Source organism: Manis pentadactyla, chromosome 3, assembly GCF_030020395.1.
Source record: "Manis pentadactyla isolate mManPen7 chromosome 3, mManPen7.hap1, whole genome shotgun sequence".
Lineage (NCBI taxonomy): Eukaryota > Metazoa > Chordata > Mammalia > Pholidota > Manidae > Manis > Manis pentadactyla.
The window spans coordinates 143063813-143083037 of record NC_080021.1 but is presented as its reverse complement, the minus strand read 5'-3'; the positions used below and the strand labels follow the sequence as shown (position 1 = coordinate 143083037).

The 19225-nt window shown below is 40.4% G+C and overlaps 1 protein-coding gene across 9 annotated transcripts in view; it reads right to left on the bottom strand.

Moving 5' to 3' along the window:
* TLE1 (TLE family member 1, transcriptional corepressor) overlaps window positions 1–19225 on the bottom strand; it is an 80517-nt gene that overhangs the window by 33896 nt on the left and 27396 nt on the right. For 3 of the 9 annotated variants that reach the window (XM_036893486.2, XM_036893483.2, XM_036893481.2), the window contains 3 exons: window positions 17953–18057; window positions 5732–5936; window positions 4984–5000 (listed from right to left, as the gene is read on the bottom strand). In XM_036893486.2, the coding sequence (XP_036749381.1) occupies window positions 4984–5000; window positions 5732–5936; window positions 17953–18057 (327 nt within the window). The remainder of the gene's footprint in view (window positions 1–4983; window positions 5001–5731; window positions 5937–17952; window positions 18058–19225) is intronic. The other 6 variants (XM_036893491.2, XM_036893485.2, XM_036893484.2 and 3 more) reach the window with 4 other exon arrangements.

Here is a 19225-nt window from a genome sequence, read left to right as displayed (position 1 = left end):
ATAATCAAGTTCATTAGTGGCTGGGGTCAGTTTCATAGCCCAGACGTACCAAGAAAAACTGTTAACTTAATGCCCACAACTGCCTCACACGTTTTAAACAGAAAAGGAAACCACTAGAAACTACACTGAGCATAATTAATAATGTATTTATTGTTTTGCCACTCTGTAGGCAGAGACCAGGAGGACATTCCTCAATGCTTGCTATGCTCTGTTTGATGACTTTCTGTTTGTGGCCCCAAACCTCACCCTATGAGGCAGCCATCACCACCATTTTATAGATAAGGCTAGGGGAAAGTTCAAAAGGATGTGAAAAACCTTGCCTGTGCAGCCTGAATTCTACTGAGGTCTGCCTCTGTCCAGACCTGTTGTTCTTTCTACTGCTCTCCATGCTGCCAACAGTCCTAAAGAGCCACTGGGAGCTAACGAAATATTCAAAACACTCTTTTTTTTGGAAAAGACCAACAGTAAAGGATTCTCCAAAGCAAGACTCACATCTTGCAACCTCCTTGCACTCTATAAATGCAGAGTCATTCTGAGAAAAAAATCCTGGCGGTCTTTAACCAGGATCCAGTCCTATCGCTGTCAATCAATTAGTCAGGTAGAACAGCTAAAGAAAAACAAAATAAACACACCACCTTATATTAAATAATGACTGTCATGACTACTTTTAAGTTCTAAATATGAATAATTTTAGAAGTGAGTTATGGGAGTGACAACGCAGTCCTTCAGAAAGACACCATCTAAATCTCCCCCTCATCAGTTAACTATATGACTAGAGTACCCAGCCTCCATGAGCTTGGTGTCTTACTGATAAATGATGGTGCTGCACCATTATGACCTCTAAAGTAAATGAAAGTGCTTACTTTTCTGGGTCAGGAACCCCTTTTGAGAATTTGATCGAAGTTATGATCTTCCCTCCCAGTTATGCAAAACAGCATCGACCCCCCCCATACAATTTTTGAGGGATTCAGACCTTCTGAGGCCCACCCATGAACCTTGCCTATATCCACAGGCCCTCAAGTCTCCTCCCTTTTCCCCATGTTCTTATAGTGATCACATGTCTAATTTGACTGTGATACTTAAAGATACTGCAAAATGGAAGAAGTACATGTGGAGTCTTACACAGTGCTTGGCACATAGTAAGTGCTCAATTAATATTTGTTAAATGGTAAGAGTAGAGCTGACCCTTGAACTACATGTGTTCGCAAAGGTCCACTTATACATGATTACCTTCAAACAATATATTGGAAGCTTTTGGAGTTTTTTGACAACTTGAAAAAACATTCTCTTTTTTCTACCTCACTTTAAGAATACAGTGTATAATACAGACACAAATTATATGTTGATCAACTGTTTATATTATTGCTAAGGCTTCTGGTCAACAGCAGGCTGCAAGTTGTTAAGTTCTTGGGAAGTCAAAAGTTATATGCAGATTTTCGACTGCTTAAGGGTCAATAACCTTAGGCCCAGCGTTGTTCATGGAGCAGCTGTGTTTAAACACATATTCTATCGTATTTTCTTAAAAGTCATACACCTTTTTGTCAATTCTCAAATTTCAAGTCTTTCAAGCAGACTCATTAAATGATATTGCTTTCAGCCAAAATTTAATACAATTCATCTTTAAATTACATGAAACACCAAAGTTTTTACTATTACTTATGAAAGTCCTCTGTTAGATCATTTCACATTTCTCCGCTCAACAGTAGCACTGAGAAGTAGGCTTATGCTTGAAAAGAGCAAACAAGTTTTTGTGAACCAGAAAAACAGTAGTCAAATCTTAATTTAAAACCTACAGCCAAACAGCAAAATAAACCTCTTAAAAGTTACTAGCTTTATCATTCATGCCTATCAGAAACAAGAAACTTAAAAACAATGGCTAGATTATACTTCACTCTGTTCTCAGTACTTAAATTTCCTGGGTTTTATGTAAGAACAGGTTATGTTAAGGCTCATTATTTTTCATACTATAAAACCGTAAGCTAGCAAATGGAAGAAGTTTGTCACTAAAAATAAACACAAACTACCTAAGAACCAGTTACAGTCTCACAGATAAAAATCCATACACACCCACATTCCTTCTGGATCTACATAAGTCCAACTTTTGCACTTGATATAAATAATATGTTTGTTCAACACAGAAAGAAGAGAAGAAAAACTTCTGGAATTTTTCAGATCTCTTTAGTCTTGGTTTATGACAGAGGTTCTTAAGAGTTTTGTCCAAAGACCCCTAAGGTTCTATACAGACCCTTACAAACCTCTAAGGGCAGAGTTTCTTCAACGAAGCTGTGTTCTGCAACACAGAGAATCCAGCTACCCTCCTACAAGTCAAGTGTGCAAAACAAAGCCACGCTTCCCATTATCACTTTTTGTTTTGGAAAATAGTTATTCTTCATTAATAATAGTATTTATGTTAACACAAATTAAGCAGTTCTTCATATGTTTAAGGGATTTAAAAATTTTGTTTTATTTCTAGTTCAGAAAAATTTCAAAATGTGTAACCCACAATGAACACAAGTTCTCTGGGGCACCAATAATTTTAAATTCAGGTGTAAAGATCCTGAGGCTGTATGGTTTGAAAACCACTACCCCAAGACACCTGCTATTAACCTCTCATTGGGTGAAAACACCATACAGCTGTACACAGAGGTCAACTGAACTTTACACGCCAAGTAAAACTCAACTTTGTGATTCACACCACTTTATTAAATAGGTAAGTACCGTAATACCTTAGGCTCTAACAGTACACATCATCTTATTACCCATAGCATCTTATATTCAATTTTACCCGAAGTTTAAAGAGCTACTTCATTTTATATAACTGTGGCAAAATTCTACTTACATGGACACAAATAATTTAAGTCTTCTCTACAGACAAAATTAAATGTTTAGGTTTCCCATTTTATTTCATCATCACCAAATGTTTTCTACAGTAATTAGGCAAGAAGTACAGTGTATACACTTATTCTGAAAATACCCACTGAAATCATTAAAACTTATAAAATTTTGATGTGAAAAAGGTGACATGCACATAACACACTAACCATTTATTTTATATTATTTTGTAGATGGGTTGATGGGACATATCCACATTTTATCTTGGAAATCCACTGACTGCTAATTCAACACTTGGACTTAGACACCCCCACACACAGATGCCTGAAATTTAAGACCTATTTTGTATTTCTTTGAGGGTGTAACTCCTTCCTCCACCTCATCATCATCTCCCCAATGGATTCAGTTCTTGCTTATTATATTTTTCAGCCAAAAATACAAATAGGAGGTTATTAGACATACTCAGAAATGACAGAGGTATGGAAAATGCCTCTCCTGGTTTGAGAAGGCAAACGTCTCTTCATCATTCCTGACACTGGCATTTCAGAGCGGGACATACCGTGGTACCCCTTTCTACCTCCTGGTGAAACTTTCTCCAATCTTCTGTCTTCTAGTATTTGTCTCCTTTCCTCAGTTGAGAAAGGGCTTGTAATGTGTGTGCCTCCATACTTCTAACTGCAGATAGGTTTCCTATATTGCCTTACAGATAGTAAGTGCTCAGTATATACATAGTGATTTAAGGTGAAGCAGTGGTACTGAGAACAAAAACTTAATTTAAAATAGTCCCAAGTCTAGAATGAGCTCAATAAATTCAAACACTTAGCAAACTAACGATCTGGCCTTTCCAAACACCATCTTTTGCTGGTCCAGGATTAGGGTTTTTAATCTTGGTACTCTATTGAATGAAAATGGCAGAGAAAGATAATAATCTACAGGGACACTGAAACAACAAAATGTAAAGGTCACCTCCATCAATCAGTCAGTTTTTCTTAAGTCTGTACTTTGGGAGTAGGGGATTTTATTCCTTAGCTATAATTTTTTCTCTTCCAACATTTTCCAGAGAAAACTCATAGTACCTAAGAATTTTTAAACTAGCTACTCCATCCTTTTCACCATTGCCGTTTTCCCCAACACATCCTGACACATGAAGTACACCAAGATCTGTCTCAAAGATGATTCCAAAAGGAGCTACTATCCTACACAAAAAGGTGGGGAAAAAACCGAAACTATTCAAACTGAAAAGACATGTATCTTGACCCCAAACTTGTAACAAAAAAGTATCAGACTAATTTAAACTCTTAGTATCCCAATTTTTTACTATATTTAGATTTAAGATGGTCAAAACACTGCCATGTTCAGAACAAAGGAGGCTGAAAGAGGACAAAAACTGTAACTGAAAAGGGGCCAATTTCTCACTCTGTTTGCTCCACCACATCTGAAAGATGCATTTTAGACAGACATATCCCCTCAGGTAACTGGCAAACACCTGTACAGATCAAATGTCCAAATGTAAAATGGGTAAGATTTACAATAGTGCATAGATGAACTCTGTAAGCACAGAGCCCCCGTCCACTAAATTTCCTGTTTCGAAGCTCAGACACTCAGTTCTTTAGTCTAAAATGAATCTAAGTTCACACTCCAAGAACAATTATGGAATTATGGGGAAAAAGACACTCAGATATAGAAACCTAGCAACTAAGATGCATTCAGAGGATGAAGAAGGGTCTGGGTGAAAATAACACTTACTAATCAATTTCACATATGAATTGTGACCTCTTGCCTATAAAATTAATGTAAGATAAAAATGAATTCTCTTAAACTGCAAGCAACCTGGACTCAGAATGCAATGATAAACACTTTTAAAGTGGGTCTGGGGGCACAGACAGATCAAGTGTATTTCCAAGTGAGTAATCACAGCACACAGCTTTGCCTCCAAATCATGTCCCTTGTATCTAACACAAGTCCCCCAAATTATTTTTAAAAAAGGGGGGAGAGGGAGGGAGTCATATGGAAAAAAAAGAAACACCAGGTCCTGAGAGAAAAAGGCAAAATAAAATGGGTGTCTATGCCTGTATTTAAAGAAAGGCAGTTTGGGGTGCACTGCAGGAAGAAGAATGTGTGTTGATGTGCAGCAGGCATTTGAGTACTTACTGTGCCCGGTTCTCTGTCTGCTCCCGAGGTTACCAAGAAACGCACAGACATGCCCGTTCAGACACAGAGGCAAAAACAGAAATAAAAAAAAGGGGGGAATAATTAGAACACAAGCCCCAAACAGTTTTAAAAATGGCTTTTATTTATATAAGACATTGCACATTCCTAATACAGTGATTTCCTGAAAATTACAGTATTTTGTAAACATAAGATTTACAGTTTAACCATACACAAAGCCTATTTTTTTAATTTCTTGACAGAATAAATTACTTTTCTTCCAAAAAATTAGTCAAGTGCAATTTTGCCCAATATTTAATGCATGTTAGAATTAAAGTCTATGAAGCTAAGTAGTAACAGATGCAATTATCAAACCTTTCATTTGAACACATTCACTTTCAAATTTAACTTATTTCGCCCCATTTAACAACATTACTTTCTTTGAAAATTACCCAATTAAGCAGTTAACAGTTTTCCATAATATGGTACAGGCCACTGGCATTAACTAGGCAGTTGCCAAGATGTCAAGATGCCTGCAATCTAACGAGATCGAGAAATCTACAGATGCCCACGTTAAACCCTGAAAACTTCCAGGGAGAACCGTGTTTCAGTGGCCAAGCTTTGTGACAGTTCCTCTTAGCTCATTTCTGCTCTCTGTATAGGCTGGGGCTTTCTTTAGCGGTGCACACAACTTTGCAGCACTGTATGAGTGTCAGGACAATGTCCTAATCTGGCTTGCCCGGCCGCTCACCTCTGTGGTGCTCTGCATCGTGGTGCTTCTTGTCATCTTTTATTGCCAAGTGAGCCTGCCCACTCAGAGCACTAGACAGCGCCAGAAGGCCAGCGCTGCCCCCGAGAGGCGGGATTCCAGGAGGCTGAAGTCCTGAAGGGTGAGGCGTGAGGGGCACTGGGGGTCCGTGGCCATGAGAAAGATGCTGTGCTTGCAACTGCTGCTGCTGTGGGTGGTGGTGATGGCAGGAGAGGAGGAGGAGGAGGAAGAGGAGGTGTGGTGGCGGCGACAGCATCCAGGGGAAATGTAGACATGACATGAGAGGATGGAGGAAACAACAGGAGGTTCAACATACATGTGAAGGGAACAGAGAGAGACAGAAAGAAGAAAGGGAGAAAATGTGATTAGCATTTTCAGTTCATCAAACGCTTTCGTCTACTCAGTTATCTCCCCATCTTCCTAAAATATAATCCTCAGCCAGCAGTGTCGCTTTCTGGTGCGACTCACCCTCTGCAGGTACAGCTGTGTATCAGGAGGAAGTCTCCTTAAGTCAGTAGCACTCACACATTAGGTCCGTCTCTAAGCACCTCCGGAGGTGAAATCCGGTATGTTACTGATCCTAAGACGCCACAGCTTTAAGACTCATCATGACTGCCCAAAGGTTAAAATAAGGGAGGGCACAGGTGTGCATGATGTGTAGATCCCACATACAGCAACTACACTTTACTGGGCAGCAGTTCCTAGGTGACCCTCTTTCACCCCATACCCTTGTGTTAACTACAACAATGGTATGATGAGACAGAACTTAAGCATTATCCTTAGATAACAGGACTCAAGAAGAACTAGCATCTCTTAAGAACCCAGCCTCCCAGCCAGCTCCTTGTGAGTCCTTATTTCATAAGACCCTCCTGGAAGTGTGAGAACTAATGGTATCTCCAGTTCCCAGCAGGGACCAAGGCTCAAAGCAGTGAGGAAATGGCCAGGGTGCTCCCATCAGGGGTCTAGGGGTAAGTCCTGTAGGAACCACCCTTGTGGCTGCACTCGATGATGTCCCACCAGACACAGAGGGAGACCCCAGTGGGCCCGAAATGCCATAGCTGAAGAAACCTTAGACATGGAACTGTGTTTATCCCTACCTTTCTCCTGAGCCCCACGCCCTTAGCCTTACTGTCATAGAGGAAAACACCAGGACCCAGAGAGGCCAAGAACCTCCATGAAGAACACGCTCTTGGCATACAGGCAGGACTCCCACCGTGGCCACCCACGCCCCCATACCCAAATGCCTCTGCATCTATCACTTAACTCATTACAGAAGCAATGAATCTGTTCACAATAAAAAGTATTGTTGGAATCATGTATTATATCTAAGAGCATGTTGTAGTAAATGAAAAGGTATCTAAGAAATGGCCCCTGCACCATAAATCTGGGCACATTTCAGCTGTCCAACATCAAACTCGATTTGATGAGACAGTAAAAACGATTAAAGCTCAATTTCTAAGGTGTAATGTTAAAAAATTCTTAAGATTCTGATTTGTGTTCACTTCTCTGGGACTCAATTACTCGTTTTATTTATTACCCCCTTGTGTGCACTGAATATATTAAATCTTCACACCAGATCTTCAGTGATTTCCACCCAGACAGACCACTGATCTTTAACTGAATCCTAAACATGCTTCCCACCCTCACAGCAAGAGAAAGCAGCAGAAATCAGGTGTTGACAGTCTTTTACAGTAAATTTTCAACCATGTCCAGCATCTTTTAAAAAATCTTTAGGAGCCAACCTTCTCTTTAAACTTCCTTCCAAAGACAGCCCAGATCTAATTAGAGAGCAATTGGAAAAGGGGGAGAGATCAGCACTGGCAGCATCAATAGTGTTCTCGGAAAGTATTTATAAACTACTCATTCACCATTTGAGATCATAATAACAATTTCCCTTTAAGCAGAAAAATCACCTTCCTGTCATCCCAGACACTAATTCTTGCTCTGTCACCTTTTAAGAGCTCACCAATCACAAGACATAAAACTGAGGAAGCTGGCTGTGGCATCACGGTCCACTAGGCATGCTCATTAGCACTTAATTAGGAACTAGACACCTGCCATAAGAAATGTGCTTGGAGAAGGATGAGGAACAGGTCTGCCTACCAGCAATTACTATCATTACTTGGCGAGTAAGAGCTATGTCCGGCTTCTGGGGGGGAAATGCAGTGATGCATACACAAGCAAGCACAGCGGGGTAATTAAGCAGAGCACTGATTACAAGATGAGAGAGGCCAAGCAGAGGGGAAGGATTTTAACTACAGGGTGGGGAACAGCACCCTATCACCCTCTCTGCCTGCACAGCCCGCTGCCCGAAAATCCAGAATGGACAGAATGGAGGCAGCAAAAGACTTCTTCAGAGGTGGCATTTTATGCTAGAGCAAAGGCATGCACAAGTAATATTCAGATACATAAGAAGGAAGTAGAGATTTTCTGCCAAACCCAAGTTAGTTTTTGGAAAGATGAACTGGAAAGCATTCTCTGATGTATTACTGAAATAAAAGACTGGCTTACATAATAAAGGGGCTTTGCCACAGCTGTGAAGCTGACCTACGCGGTTAAAGCCAACATCCAGGCTAACAACTATCAACGAAGATTTCCAACATTCTAACTGGCCCTGGGTGACCACCCCCCGCCCCACCCACGCCACCCTGCTCTGGCTTTCCAGGCCCCTTGAAGGAACAACTGGCTATCCATTATCAGAAGCAACTGGAGTTCCTCCATCCTTAGCTTGGCCAACCTGAAAGTGACTTTTTTGTTTCCCTAAAAGCAAAATCCTATCTAACTGTAAAGAACACTATGTAGCAACAGCATGGCTCACAACTATGGAGGCTGTAGATGCAGAAACGCAGATGCCACTGCCTTAAACCTACTTCTTTATTCTCCATGCAGTGCCCCTAGGTGGTACTCTCATGTCCATTCTGTGGCCTCAGCTCAGCACTCCCCTGAAGCAGGGCAGTGGGCATAACGGCTCCCATTTCACAGATGAGACAGTGGCTTGGCATGGGGCTCAGAGCCAAAATGGGCACTACCAACCTTTTGTTTCCTACAACAGCATCTCTCCTGTGACCCCAGCAGCCTGGTCATATACATGAGGAGTTACCGTGTTCTCAAGCATGGGAAAGGCAGAGAGGGTGGTCTCTTTATCCACTGAAGACACCCTATTTCTCTCCGCTCCCAGGTAAGATGCTCTTCAGGGCATATACTACTGCATACATGGAGATAATCCACCTATACCATCGACATTTACACAAAGATAAATCCACCTTCACCATGTGGCCTTCACAGCTGTAACAAATGGGAATTTGTTCTTAGATCTCTGACTCCTAGATCTCTCTCTAGTCCCCACTTCCCACACCCTGTCCTTACATCTGAGAAAGGAGGATCTCCTGTGCTCACTCTCTTCCAAGGAAGAGTGTAAAGAAAAATGAAGCCAAAACACAGAGCTCTGGTTTCTCTCAAAAGAAGATACTTCACAAATAAAGGTGTCCTTTCTAAGAGAAAACATTTACTGAAATGAATAACGGCTCACATCTAAGACAAACAACTCCAAAAGGGCAGCCCACCTGCCCCATGTGTCCTTGGAAGAACATTTTCTCTCAACAAGGTTTACCTGAAACAATCTAATGCCTGTGACCTTCACCAAAAGGAAAAAACACGAATGCTACTTTAAAAACATATTTTTGAACAAAAGAGATACTGACATGGCATTGCTATACTGCCAACAAACACTCAAAAAACCCAACGGCTCTGCCAATTAGGGGAATTTGCATGCAGTGGTCCTCTGTGGACCGAAACTTGCACATACTGATGGGAAAACTATGAAATGTTTCTCAGTGTTAACAGGGGGTGACTGGGGTGCAGGAGGGTGGGAGGAGGGAAGGGATTCAACCTTCCACCCTTTATTCCTTCCACTAATTAATAGACTTTGTTTTACATTAGTGCCTGTGGATTTATACAGCCAGAATACACAAGCAAAACGGTTGTAAAGCTATCAGAAAAGCCATTTTTCATGACCAGTGATGGTTTTTATCCATAGAGGTGGTTTCTCAGGCTTATCAGTCTACATCAGTGGTTCTCAAATGGCCAATTTTGACAACCCCCTTACCCCCACCCTGGGGACAATGCCTAGAACATTCACGGTTGTCATTCCTGAGGGAAGGAGAGGGTAAAGTGTGTTAAACATCTTAAAATACACAGGACAGACTCCCACCACAGAGAATGAACAAACACCGAATGTCAACAGTGCTGAGGCTGAGAAATCTTAGTCTAGATCAAAGGTGGAATTCTGTCCAGTTACATTAAAATTCATGTTCTTCTACACCAAGTGGCTTGCCAAATTTTTGCTTAAAAAAAAAAATACTTCTCTACATTCAGTTGTTCACTATCCCTTCAATGCCATCACATACCTTGTCACAACTCAAAAAAATGAGCATCTGCTTCCTAGGGCTGGCTCTAACAATTTCAAAATTAACAACAACAAAATTAAAAAACCTTCACATTGCATAAAACAGTTTGGGAAAGCTACCCTGGGAACATTTACACACTAGGGTCCTGGCACCTCAAAGATGATTCCGCAAAGGCTTAGGTGGAAAGAGGAAATGAATGCACTCACCCAAACAATTTGAATAGGTTGGGAGTGAGACAAGTAAATACCCAACCCTAAGTTAATGATAATGAAAACCCACAAGGAATAAAGTAACTTTATAGATGTCAAACAAAAGCCACACTTTCAGAATCTTAATTCATGTTATCTAGTGCGGCCTGGGTCAATTATGTTACTATAATAAAATTACCTTTGCTGTTTACGTTCATTGCTTGAATGTAATGGTGCAGTGGTTTCTACATTTTTTGTTTCTAAAACAGGTGTAGCACATGTTTGTCACCATGAAGCTAACCTAACACCTAGAAGGGGCAGCCAGAATGAAACAAAGGCCAACACCCACCACCTTAACCTCACTAGATGCTAGGCTCTTTATCACCAACCACCACACCAATCTCATCTTCTGAAACTTAACCTGCTTTATAACCTTAGGGAAAACTATGTCACACAGATCACAAACTGAATCCAATCAGAACTAAAATCAGGCCCCAAGGCAGCATCTCTAATGCTAAAAGCAAGACAGTAAGTGGCATTTGTAGCATTTGGTATTTAAACACCTTTAAAGGGGTGAAAATGTGAAAAGTAGCATTTGTTGACAGTTCTCTCCAAATCACTCTTGATTCCTGCTGTTTCACTGTTCTTTAAAATACTCAGCTCTTATCTTGGGAGAGTGCAGAGAAAGAAAATTGTAAACAAGTGGGAAAAGCGGGAAAGAGCTGGTGGCAGCAGAAACCAGAAGGACACTATAGGAATTATCTGAAAACCTCCCATTACGTGAATGGCCTCTTGCGTGAAGAAGGGCAGGAGTGACAAACAGGCAGAAACTGCTTACTGGGGCCAAGAATTCTCAAGCCACTTCAAGACAGTTTAAAAAAAGAAAAGAATCCATTGAAAGGCTCTATCTCAATGCAAAAAAATGACAGACAGAGACAGAACTGATGCCTATATGTAGGCAGACACCAGGATGAAGGCCTAAAATTTTGAAAAGGATCGAACTCATCTTTCTTCTTTCTGCATTTCAGCTAATCCACACAAAGCCCACTCATCCTGCATGATCACCACCTGCTAGTCCCAACTGCCCTGGATGACTGTTAGAGTTCTGACAAGGACCACAACAGAGATCTGGTACTTGAAGGTCTGAATCAGATTAGTTTTTTTTTTTAGGAGAGCAAGGTACAGGCTTTTATTTAGAAATAAAGTGAGAGGACAGAGCTCCCAGCTCATGCCAGGAGGGGACAAGAGAGTCCCCAGATTAGTTTTTTAAAGAGCCATGTTCATTTCGGAAGATCCACTTCCAAAACCTCTCCAAAGTTTTGATGAGAAGATGCTCATGGGAAATGCAAATCAAAATCACAAATGAGATACCACTTCACACCCTCTAGGGTGGCTACAATAAAAAATGGACAGTAACAAGTGCTGGACAAATGTGGAGAAAACTGGAATTCTTATCCACTACTTTGGGAAATAGTATCTGGCAGTTGCTCAACAAGTTAAACACAGAATTACCGTATGACCCAGCAATCCCACTCCTAAGTATAGACCTAAGAGAAAAGCAAACATGTCAACACAAAACTTGTTCACAAGTGTTAATAGCAGCATATTCATGATAGCCAAAGATGGTAACAACCTAAATGTCCATCAACTGATGAATGGATAAATATATTGGTATATTGATACAATGGAATATTATTCATCAGTAAAAAGGATTCAAGCACATGCTACAACATGAATAAACCTTGAAAACATTGTGTACCTTGAAAGAAGCCAGACACAAAAGGCCACATATAGTATGATTCCATTTATATGAAATATTAAGAATAGGAAAATCAAAGAGACAGAAAGATTGGTGGTTGCAGGAGCTGGGGTGTGGAGGCCAAGGAAATTGAAAGTTAACAGACGCAGGGTTTCTTTTCGGAGTGATAAAACGTATTAGAATTAGTAGTGAAGATTGCACAAATTTGTAAATATACTAAAAAGTCGCATGCTTCAAAGAATTATATACTTTAAAAGGGTAAATTTATGGTATGTAAATTACATATCAATTTTTAAAAATGCATAGGTGTAACTCCTAAAATGAGGTGTTCTACTTTCTACTCTCAAAAGAGGAAAAATATTATAATGTTGTCTTCCAAGGAATCAAGTACAAATCATATGAAAATATGTGGGGAAATTAAAAAGCAAACAACACTTCAAACAAGTTTTTCAATTAACTAAAAAGTACACTGACCATTCAGAAGAAGCCAGACATTGAAGCCAAGTCTTGAGTTTGCACAGAGATACACCTAATTGTACCCTCAGTAAAAAAGTACAACCACGGGAGGGTGTATTAAAGACTTCTTTGTAGTATTGTTCCTTCCCTTTGGAAAATTAATAGAAGGACTGGACTATTAGAATTTTAAGTGGAGGATATGTCACTCAATGTAAGTTAGTAGAGCTAGATGATCCACACCTGTAGCCATTTCAGTTTCTCCTCTTGGTAGCAGGCTGTGCATTATTCTCCTAGGGAGAATTTGTTTTATAAAGAAACTTACAGCTGGGTTATTGATGGGCTTTCCAGGGATTAACTGCATACTGGTACCAAAAGGGCTAACTTCATCCTCTTAAACTTCATACACTACAATCCAATAGATAGCTGACAGCTACAGCCAAGGAGAAAAATAATCCAACGTTTTGCTAATCCTTAAACTAATCATCTCAAGCAACAATGGGGGATCCCTTTCCTACAACTCAATCTCTTAAGGACAGAACAGCTCCTTCTACACACACATTAGGAGTTTGTGTTCATAGCCACCCCCTACAGACACATACATATGCAGACACTACAAAAGACCCTAGACTTCTTTAATTTCATACTAAAGCACAGATAACTATAAATTTGTCTCTGAAGCAAAATAATACACAACTGACCAATAACTAGAGCCCCACAGGCCTTGACAGAAGTTATATTCATAGACAAGTCAGACGACAAGTAAATGAGAAGGGAAAAACAAAGTCACCTATATTAACTGCAAATTTTTTGAATTTTTGAAATTCACAAATACTATGAGAGACTGCCCCCATTTTCTTATATCCAGCACAGTCAGCACTAAGGCAGCGACCAGAAAGCTGGCATTTTGTGGTGTGGGAAGGACAATCCCCACTGGTCATCTGGCCACCTCCTCCCACTCTCCTCTCCTTCCAGCAAATGCCACCACGACGGTCCCGGAAGCCTCTCAGTGCCAGCAGGAGCCCTGCCCCCTTCCTCTCGGCACTGAGTGAGTAGGCCAACCGTGCCTTGTCTTCAGTTTTCCTTGTCAACTCTCTCTCCATCTGTTCCCCAAGCTTAACTTTTCCCGTCAGTTTTGAACATTTTTAAACTTTGTGCATCAGAAGTTAAACAGCAGTACTTTTTCACTGCTGTGTCCTTTTTAAAAGTTATGCAGGACAATGTAACAGGAGAGAACCTGGCTGGGTCTCATCTCACAAACCAACACCCACGTAGCCACTAAGAAAGACCGAGGGGGAGGTGACCTGCTGCTCAGAGGAATCACCCATCACAGGGGCTTGGCCAACGGGGCCCACAGATGTGTTACAGGACTTAGAGAAATCGAAGAGAGAGGACTAAAGTGCGGTTCAGGGAGTCAGAACCGCAAGTCCAGTGAGGGCCGCGAGCCAAGGTCTTACCGCGACAAAGGCTACGTGAGGGGGATGGTATTATCCATTTACCAACAGGAACACTGCCGGAGGTTAACAGATTGTACGAGGTCACAAAGCTAGTAAGTGGCAGCCTAGTGTCTTCCTCAAGTCTATCTGATCCTAGACCCATGAAGTTCTGTCCAAGTAACAATACAAGTGCTCTTAAAAAGACGAGCACAAAACTCCATTAGGTGGGGCAGCAGGTACTTGGATCAAAGTAGATATACAACTATGCCATTGTTTTCTTTAAAAAGGAAAACTGCACTCAGTTGATTATTTTTTTTACGTTTTATCAAGAAGCAACCATCTTTCTTTGGGTGTGGTGAAGTACAAGTTCCTAAGGGGAAGGAAGCAAGGTGCAACCGAGAGCAGTGTGGGCTCCAGGCTGTGCGCACAGGCCCAAACATCACACCACATAGCGCAGATCCATGCGACTCACTACATTCGATTACACCTCAATTTAAAAAGCCCATGTGCATACAAATCCATAAGTACCTGTATCTAAGTATGTTCACTATATGTGATATAAACCTGATTAAAAGATAACATTAATAATTTGGAACCCCAATCTCAACTAAAATTATTTAGCATCATACAAGTAGAAGAGAGAGCTTAATTCTAAATTTCCTCGAAATAATACACTGCGGAGTGATTTTAAAGGATCCTTCAATTTTCCCTGCCTTAAGGTAGCCATTAGCTAGTCCACAAAGTAGTAGTATATCATTTAATAATCTATTGTGTTTTGAGCATTTTTAGTAGAATTCCAAATTAAAAAAAAAATCTGAGGAATACTGTTTACTGTTTAAATTATGGAGACTATCCAGATGTGGAGAAAAATCAAGGTCTTTAATGAACAGGTTCCCTTCCCACAATGAACTTGTTTTCTAAAGCACAAATGAGCAGTGTGTCAAACCAAATAAACCCTGTGCCTATTAAGATCTCTGCATTATTAAATACTTTTTGTATTGTTACAAGAGCATAACATGCTTAACAGCAAGAATTGATAAAAAGCAAAATCAAACAGCAGGGCAGCAGTTACTCTGCCAATTATCAAATTTGCTATCAGTCAAAGCTATTATAAAAAAAGTGTAACAATAATGTTTCAACAGTTTCTACAAATATCAAGTATCTAAGAAGCTTATCTTTCTTAAACACCTATGTAAGTAATCTCTGTAAGTTGAAGGCAGGTGCTGTGGTGAAGTGTTAAAATTCGATAGATCTATCAAGATATGAGACCTAGGGTTTTGTATGCTGGTGGGAAATGAGCAGCGTTAGTTCACTCAACAGGGAAAAAAATATCACCTGTCTCTCTACCCCATAAAAGAGCACACACAGTCCCGGGACACAAGCTGAGCTTACCTAGAAGCTTGGTGTCCTTGAGAAGATTTAACTTTTTCCAGGTTTGCTATAGAGAAATATCTTTAGCTCTGTCAAGCAAGCAGTAAGCTCCTTGATTGTACCTTAAAGGGAATGAGAATGTTTCGGCTCATTTGCATTTTAAAGGCTACTTCTTCATGATCTTTCACACTTGTAATAGATGTCTAAACCGTTAAATTACTATTTCTTTTCTTAGCCTGAAAGTTGATGCAGATGAAGAGCATGGCCTCTCCCATTGTTCCTCACCCTAAGTCGGTCTCTGAACAATACTGACAGCTGCTATCAAACCAGGCTGCGTTTACTCTGCGCACAGCTGCTGCTTGTAGGAACAGACAGCCTCGCGGAGCCTCCTCCCCTCTGGGGAGACAGGTTGACATACTGCATGTTCAATGAAGGAGTGCAAAGGTCCACTGAATTGTCAACCCAATTTTATGCTACTTCAATTCTCCAGGATGTGCACAATTCTTTTCAGTAAAAATCAAGCATATGCCAGAGCATGAAACTTACGGTGCAGGTAATTATTGATCACTACAAACTTTAAAAGAGTCTTCTGACATAAATTAATATACTGATACAAAAATCACAATTATATAACACGCACATGCTAGTATGCTGAAGGCGTGCAATTGGCCTGAAGTCTTGTACTGAGCCCGATCCACTGATTTGGGTTATTGTTGGTAGCTATCAGAGCTAATCTGCTTTTATCATCTCAACAACATGTTTCCTGGGTGAAAGCCATTCATAAAATTAGCGATTCCTCTGCCCTTCTAAAACTACCTGCTATTTTTATTTTCTGATTCAACTCAAAATGAGTACTACCTACAAACATCTGGTCAATACAATTTCCTCCCTTCTGATGTGTAGGATGGAGCAGTTCCTTTGAGAACTTAAAAGTACAAATATTACCATCAAGAAATGTTATGTAAAAACTCAGAGCCTATCAGAAAATAAACATGTTCCACAAAGTTTAACTGGGTACTTGAGAACTGCTTTGTATATGTTTTCCTTTAATCAAAACAGGCTTTTCCATCCTCATTCATTTGGGCTAAAAAATTCTGTGCTCAAACTACAAGTACAATTTGCTATTATTAGTCTTTGCTAATCAAACACAGTACATGTAAACGTACCAGTGAATATTTGATCTTTGAAATAAAGCAATTCATTACACAAGGAAAGGGTACAGAAGGCAGCCCACAAATGCAGATGTAATTGTGTTTTTTGTTGAATGTGATTAGAGAATCCACTAAGTAACAGTCAAAAATGTGATCCTAAAGGGGGAGAGAAGCAGAGCCTGGATCTGGGGGGAAGAGGAGGAGAGAATTGTTTATGCAGAGCTAAGCTGTCAAGTGTAATAAAGCAGCTTGAATAAAATTTAAGCTGAAAATCCACTGAAGCTCCCCATTTCAGGGAGGAAAAAGCTATTAAAAGGAAATGAAGGTCACCCTCCCAGTTTATTTCACCTAATTGACTGCCAATAGCTTACCACTGGCAGCCCGACTGCAGATCTGCAATGGAGAAGCTGATGAAAGAAGAGTTTTCAAGCTGAGGCTCATTCTTTAATCCTCCTTGGCTCTTGTGTTTTTTCTCCATCTCCAGTTGGGATGTAATTTTAAACCCTGATGGATTAACCGGTTCCATTGTCTGGGGCCTTCACTGGACTATGGCACTCTTAATCCTACAGCAGCATGTCTAATTATCATTACAAAGTGTCTGAGGGAACTATAAAGACCAGCAGGGCATCTTCTCACAAGCAATTAACATAAATTGATAAATGAGTGATTTGAATCCGCTCAAGGCACTCACACATGAATAAAATCAGAAAGGACCAGTCCAGTCCCTTGTCTGAGCTACCTCTTTGCCTTAGTGTGGAAGGGCAGACTACACGAGAACCATCCCACATCCTGCAGCAGGGGGATGAACTCATGCAGAGGATGGACAGCACGTTCACCAGGCTCATTAATGCACAGCAAATGACGTGACTGACAACCCGTTGCCACCAAGGAACACTAACTGAACTCAGCCCAGGGGAGCAGAAACCTGGTTAAAGGACATGGAGAAATTATTACTTCTTCTATAGCAAGAGAGTGCTCTTTTCATTGGGATGCCACCTAAAATTTCAACAGAGGCACCAGATAGAAAGAGCAAACAATTATATAGATTCTAATGCCCTAGAAAGCATAAGGAAAAAAAAACTAAGAGAACAAAATGAAATGGTAACTCCAAAACCTGAAATTATAAAACAGAAGCCAGGAAAGTATTTAAAATCCTAACCTACAGCTTTTGCTTGACTAATGCAGCAAGGGTGGTCAAAGTGTCACAGGAGAAACAATATTTACTTTCCCATTGAAAAGACTTATTTTTCTCCCCCTCCTAAAATCATTTCTCCTACCATCTTCCTTAGGCTAGTATCTCCCTTCCCTTACACACCTCAGCATTCATGAAACCCCCTTCCCAACCCCTTGTCAAACAGGTCAATGTCAAGCTACACAACATTACAGAAAGAGAAATTAAGCCATCAAATTAGTAAGAAATGAAAGCTGGTTATACACACTGTAGGAGGTAGACCTGGTAGGCCACGTACCCCGATGATGGCATTCAACTCTGCCATGGTCACCTGCTTGGCACGTTCGACAGCCTGGGCCACTTGTTGTTGGTGCTTTGAAAACAAGGAGAAGTGTTAGTTAGCAAAGCGACCAAGAACTTCACTCTACCTTCCAAGAGCAACAACAAACAGGCGGATGCCACATGGAACGCAGACTGAAGCCTAACACAGATTTAAACGCCAAGTTCCTCGAGCGTACATTATTTCACAGAACACATGTACAACAGGAAAAGGAAAACAGAACAGTGCTTCCCATATTTCCAACCAACACCCATCACCACTAAACTTCTGATGGAAATTTTTGGCTCAAAATGGTAGGAAGTCAAAAAAAACATATAAAATGGTAACTGGAGGCTTCAGAAAATAAGTACTATTAGGATTTGGAAGATCACCCTGGTTCGCAAAAGGGGCTTGCTCTGACAAATTTGAGTGGGGAAACTCCACAGCCATTTTAAAACCTCCATTTCAGTACTTTAAATTTAAACATTAAATCCTCCAATCACTTTTATCAACAAATCTCAAGCCACCAGTAGTTTTTGCTAATTTTCCTCCTTCCTTAGTCTTTAGGTTTTTCATCCTCCACCTTAAGCTTACTGGCTTGCAAACACCCTGCATACTTTGGGGGGCATGAGACTATACAGTGGAGACCAGGATTACTTAAGTCTAACAAACAACTCGATTCAAAAGGCCAAAATCTAAATTGTAACAGCAAGTGCAAGTTATGCTGGAAAGGCTGCTATAGTATAGTAAATAAAAGCAGAGATGCTGCTATCCAGTATGGAGCAGTAGATGCCAGCTACAACAGACACCTAACATCCCAGCTGAGTCCAATAAGCTTTTCATTGTGTCTTAAGAGGCTTCATCCTGTACACACATAAAACACAGTTCAGCATTTATTAGCTTGTATCCAATGGTAAGGTACACTTGAAGGCCAAATTAAAATATACTGCTTCTGAGTTCATCTGGTAGATTACTCGTATTAAAAGCTTTTCCCTCTCAAGATGTTATGGTCAAACCTTTATGACTTTGTAACTCAATAAAATAAATGTCTTGTATGACTGTTAACATGAACACTTAAAAGAGTATTGGCATCCACTTCCTCCAAGGACAGCATTAAGTCAACCAGACTCGATGGCCAAATACATGAAATGCCTGCTTTCCATGGTCAAGTCAACCCTGATGGAACCATTTTTCAAATGCAGTGTAAGAAAAGGTCTCTGGA